Source organism: Halyomorpha halys, unplaced genomic scaffold, assembly GCF_000696795.3.
Source record: "Halyomorpha halys isolate HHAL.00 unplaced genomic scaffold, Hhal_1.1 Scaffold58.1, whole genome shotgun sequence".
Lineage (NCBI taxonomy): Eukaryota > Metazoa > Arthropoda > Insecta > Hemiptera > Pentatomidae > Halyomorpha > Halyomorpha halys.
In genome coordinates, this window is record NW_027110919.1 from 117,968 (window position 1) to 123,683 (window position 5,716).

At 32.2% G+C, this 5,716-nt stretch overlaps 1 protein-coding gene across 2 annotated transcripts in view; it reads left to right on the top strand.

Annotated features, from left to right (window-relative positions):
• Positions 1–266: 266 nt before the first annotated feature.
• Positions 267–5,716, top strand: part of LOC106692484 (chorion peroxidase) — a 20,222-nt gene continuing 14,772 nt past the window's right edge. Inside the window, exons 1-3 of one of the 2 annotated variants that reach the window (XM_014438452.3) lie at positions 267–405; positions 1,758–1,892; positions 3,316–3,586. In XM_014438452.3, the coding sequence (XP_014293938.1) occupies positions 378–405; positions 1,758–1,892; positions 3,316–3,586 (434 nt within the window). In that variant the 5' untranslated portion in view covers positions 267–377. Of the gene's footprint in view, positions 442–1,757; positions 1,893–3,315; positions 3,587–5,716 lie in introns of both variants that reach the window. The other variant, XM_014438451.2, reaches the window with a different exon arrangement.

Here is a 5,716-nt window from a genome sequence, read left to right on the forward strand (position 1 = left end):
TTACTATCAGCTTGGATACATGCTCTGTCATAATTTCTCACTGTTGTGGTAGTCGGGGATTTTAGTAGTCTAGTACAGGCTGTCATCAATCTTATAACATGAAAACCCAGTATTGCTACTTCAATCCTTCTAGTGGAAATGCTACGCAGGATTCCCATTCGACCTTTGTATTCGGAGAATAAAGATTAATAAATTAGCAGGAGACTATCACGCTGAAATAATTGACGACATAGCCGTGGTAACGTTATCGTGCTATTATCAGGGAAGCCCCCACCACCTGATGGCCGAGAAAGCAACTTCTATAGAGGGAAGGCGGCTTCAAAACAAGACCAGTCGAGCTGTAACCTCGTTCCGATGTGTTGTTGTTCGTCTGCCGCATGACGCCCTCCCTGCGGATATTCACCCGTAAATATTTGTTATTGCATCTTAAGTTAAAAACAGGTTGTTTATCAATAAATATTTCAACTTTCCTATTTTTTTTTTAGTTTCTAATTGATAAGCAGATAACTGTTTTCTCCTGTCACTTCTACTTTCCCTTTCATCTTATATTATTTTGAAACGTTTCCATCGCCAAATAGATGGTAGTTTTCGCTTTATAAATCGTATTAATAGTCTCATTTATATTAAATTCATTCCTCTCCAAAATATTAAGGAATTGACGGTTTATTTTCTTAGTAATATCGTACCAGGTTTCTAGGACCTAAGTCTTTCTTAGAATAAAGCAGTTAAGGAATACTGGTCGTGTGGAATATTCTAGGCTTCTAACAAGCGCTAAACCACGCATCAATACTTTTCAATAGTTAAGGAATACATATTTTAATTAATTTTTTACTAATTTCAATCCCTAAGTTAAAAAATAAAAAATACACTCTTTTCCAAAATACCGTTTACCACCGGCTAGAGTAATAAAAGATCTATCCTATTATGTTGACATTATTTGTGATACAATTATAAACAATATCTTATTACTTATATCAGGAAGTTATAAGAAATGTATATGTGTTTTTATTTAATCATTTACATTGAAAATCCAACAATTTCTTCTATTACTGTAACTTTTTATTTTAAGGGTTGTGAGTTAGTCTGAAAGTTTTTAAAATTTTCTTTAGCATATTTTATATTTAAAGATCTTTACTACCCATGAGTATTAAAAAAAATATTAAGTCTTATAATATTATTTTATATTGTAATTTATCTTCATTGCATCGAATAATTTATTTTTGACCCTTAAAATTGCATGCTATAATACCTCTGTTGATTGATTTTTCAAAATTGTATGTATTTAATTAAGTATATGAACAATTTAATTAATGTAAAAGAGTGTAAACTTATCAAAATACACATTAGGATCCAATTATTATACACATATACAGAATATAATTGGAAGATTTCATACACAAATAACATCAAACAATTCACCAATCAATGTTTATTGTTAGTATTGTCTATGTTGATGATTACTGAGTTGTTGAAAAGTTGATTGCTGAGTGGTTTACCAATATTTTAGAGATTTGAGGTTTTGTGTTTGGAATTTCTCTATGGAAGCATTTAATTTTTGTTAATGTTCTATATTATTCAAATCTTGAAAACTTTAATATACTGCCAAATTGTCGTTTGTATACTTATAATCATTAAACTAGATTATTTTTACTTATTATTAAACTAGATTAATTATTATTACTGTTGTAAGTTCATATGGTCAAATTTCAAGTTAATATCTTGCAAGTTTCATTTTAACTGTGTATTGTAACTTTCAGATGCAGTTAAGATGTTATTAAAACAAAACACGCTTCTGGTATTTTGCCTTTTCATTTTGACTATTGCTCCTACACTGGTCCTCTCTGTAGGAAAGGATGCTTCTCCTTTGTACAATTACATTTTGGGAGGTATTGGTAAGTTCTGCTTCTTTAAGACCTAATATAAACTCAAGCTAATCTCAAGCACGTTTTGAACTGACTTTGAAAGATTAAATCCTGTTATTATACTTTATACTTACTTACATTTGATTTATTTGTTTTAATAGTATAAAAAAAATATTTTAAATTTAAGATTACTTTATAATGAAATTTACCACACATGATCTTTTCTCACACCATACTCCTTCAACCATAGGAGGTAAAATACTGTTAATACTTAACCAGTAAAAATGCAAGGTTCTTCTGCTGGCCGTACTCCAGTTCATGTTAATAAAATAATAATTGTTACTGTTCTTCAAAAAATGAAAGAAATGTGCAAACTAATAATAATATCCTACTTTTTATTAAATAATGCTTTATTCCATCATTATCATTTATTGTTTGAATCCTCTTTCTTATTGTATTGCTTTTGCCTTAAATAATGTAAATCAAATTTTGTGAAATGATTCTACCCAGAACTATTTTTTTTTTTTTTACTAAGTGTTTCTTAACATGCGTTTACATTAATCCTCCTAATGAGTAAGAAATTTTTATTTTTTTTTTAAAATTTTATAATTATATTTTTGATTTTGTTTTTTTTCATGAAAATTACTTCTTGTAATTCTGATTATTATGTTTAGAAACATTTTATGTAATAAGAAACACTTTAACGATGACTTTGTTGTTAGTCTCTTCAAAAATGTTAATCCTCGAGTGCTTTTCTGGGAAAATTTCTATGACTACTAAATGATTCTTGAGTGAAAAAGCAGTGTTTTCATTTTAATATGATATTATTTAATTTTCATAAAACTTAAAGACATCAAAACTGGCATACTGGAAAAACATTATAATTACGAAAATTATTACAGAAACGTTGATTGTTCGTCATTGCTGATTAAATTTATATAAGATATGATGACCTCTCTTTTTTTTGAAGTGATAATGATAACTGACTGATATTTTGTTTCCTTGGTGTTGTTTTTTACTAATTTTTTTGTTTTTAACTTCTCAATTATTCCTTACAATATAATGTGTCCTTATTCCATACTTTTAGTGATTAAATATGACATAATATATTTTTGTAGAACTATTTAATTGGAAATCATAAAATTTTGCATTATTATATAATTAATTGCATTTGTAAGATATTTATTTATTTATTAATAGTTTTCATCAATATTTAGTCTTTATTAAAATCTATCTAAAGCTATGATAATATTAATATTGTTTAATAATACAAAAATAAAGTTAATTTGTTTATTATGGCTTTTATATTGTCAGATATTAGCTCAAGAGATAAATTCTTGACTGTGTGGTCAAGATCTTAACCAGTTAAGAACTTGCCAGCAGCGTTCATTGTTATTTCTTAAAGATTATTGTTGCTTATTCGATATAATATATAAATATATTTGTTTTACAGGGAGATTGGAGCATGAAAGATATAAGAGGGATGTTGTAAATATATCAGATAAAGAAGTTAAAAATGCCTTGGTTAATGCAGAAGAATCTGTTGAACGGCTTGCTTATTATGAAAACGTTCTTCATGGGCGCAACCTGCTAACAGCCCAAGGATCGCCTAGTCATACAGCTATTCTCAATAGTTGGGCTGGTGATGAAGCTTTGCAAATAGCTAGACAGGGATATATTCTTTCGAAGGCCTCGTACTACTTATCATATCAATATTGTTTGAGGTATTTTATTTTTTATTTGATGTTATTTTTTATTTAGATTATTAAAATTATGCCTGGATTTTAATTTATAATTAAATTGTATCAAATGTATCTTATACTAATCCTTTTAATAGAGCAGAATAATTTGTATATTTTAGGTTTGATCTTAAATAATATATTATATGTTTGATCGTAAATTCATTTACATTTTTCTTTCTGGAATACTTTATTTTATTTGAATTGATTTTAAACTTTTAAATATTTCATCTAGATATTTTGTTGACATACTGTCACAACCATTTTTGTTTATATATTTATACAAAATGTTCATAAATTTTTTTTTCTTATGCCAAAGTTGTTGGTCGTTTGACAATTCGACATCTTGATGCCCAATATAAGTTCAATTTTTTCAAATGCTCATTGGAAAATTTTTTTTTCTCAATTCAGTCAGAGGACATTTGTCAATATGGTCTCCATCCATTCCCCCTTGGTCGCATTGTATGCATTTAGGGTCCCAAGCTAAGCCTATCCTATGATAATTATTATAATTACGTGACAATTTTAAATGTTTATGGCCTGTGACTAGGCTAAAGGTTAATCTGTTTCTGGATATAACCTGACTTACTCCAGAACAAAGTAACGCAGAAATGTTTTACTAGTTCCCATTTAGTCTTAAGTAAACTATTTCTAAATTCACTTTCGTCTTTAAGAGTTTACTTTGTCTGAGACCAGTTTATTCTGAGGCTAAGGGTTAATCTAAGTAGGCCTAGTGTAGGGGCTATAGTCTTTTTTTTAAATGAAGAAATAAGAGAGATGAAGAATAAACAAAACCATAGATCTCAATATTATATTAGCTTAAACACTTACATTATAGGTTTGAGAATAATCTCAATAATAAAAGAAAGAGTCCCTCACAACTCAGAAGTCAAATTACAACTAATATAACTTTTAGCAAACTAGGATAAATATACGCACTCTCACTTTTATTATCACTGTCCCCGAAAAACCAAAAAAAAACCTTCTCTCTGCTCTCCCTTGTCAGTGTTGCCCACGCAGTGTTGCCATCTCACAATACTTTCCCCTTTCAAAAAGGGTGCCCAAATTGGGTATCCTTTTTTTTTCTATGCAGGAGAATACCTCTGTGGAGCCCGTATATTCCGACCACTTCTAGTCCTCACAGGAACCAGCTCCCGTAGAACTGGGACATCCAAATGTTTAGTGCTCACTTCCCTAGGTGCGTCTTCATCCACCGTCTCCTGCAATGTCCGGTTCTGTTGCTCCGCGAACACAGAACACTCTTCCTTCGGAGTATGGGACTCGCTACCAGGGTCTTCGTTCTCTCCGGTAGGATGTTCTTCTCGGTCGGTTGATACACATCTCTGGGGTGGTGTAGAACGCCTATGGTTCACGGTTGGCCTTCGCTGGACTAGTTCTACCGCTGCGAAGCACAAGTAGGACTCCTCACTATCACTCCACTCGTCCTCCGGTACGTCATCGAACTCAAAATCCCCTTCCGTTTCCGTCGAGCTGTCAACATTATAGCAGCTAACATTTAGCAGGCAAAACTTGAGTCTATCGATATGCATCACATCGTACTTTCCTGGCGCTCTTTCAATTTTGTAGTTAACAGGGCTTAACCTCTCAATGACTCGAAAGGGCCCATTCCAGGGAATCGCGAATTTTCGGCATTTCCCTAACGGGGTGATATTTTTAATGTAGACTAGATCACCAGCCTTCAATTCTCGGAGCCTCCTTCCTTTCATCATACGCTGTTTGCACAGAGCAGTGGGCAGCCTGAACTGTCCTGTTTCCAACATCGATGCTCGCCGCTATCCTACTAAGCACGTCCATCCCCAGGATTCCATCCGCACCATGTTCAAGAGGCGTGATCCACACTTTGTGTTCAATCGTGGAAGAACCAACTCCGATTATAGCACTTGTTTTCCAGCGATGGGTCTCTGTGCTCCGGTGACAACTGTGATGGTACTCCTCCCTGCCGATTCAATAGGGACGTTTGGAATAGGTTCATTCAAAAGGGTGATATCAGCCCCAGTATCCACTAAGACGCTTTTTTGCTGGCCATTGAACCGAATCACGATTATTAGTGGAGCATAATTCTTTGTATCGGAGAGTGCCACCCCAATTTTACCT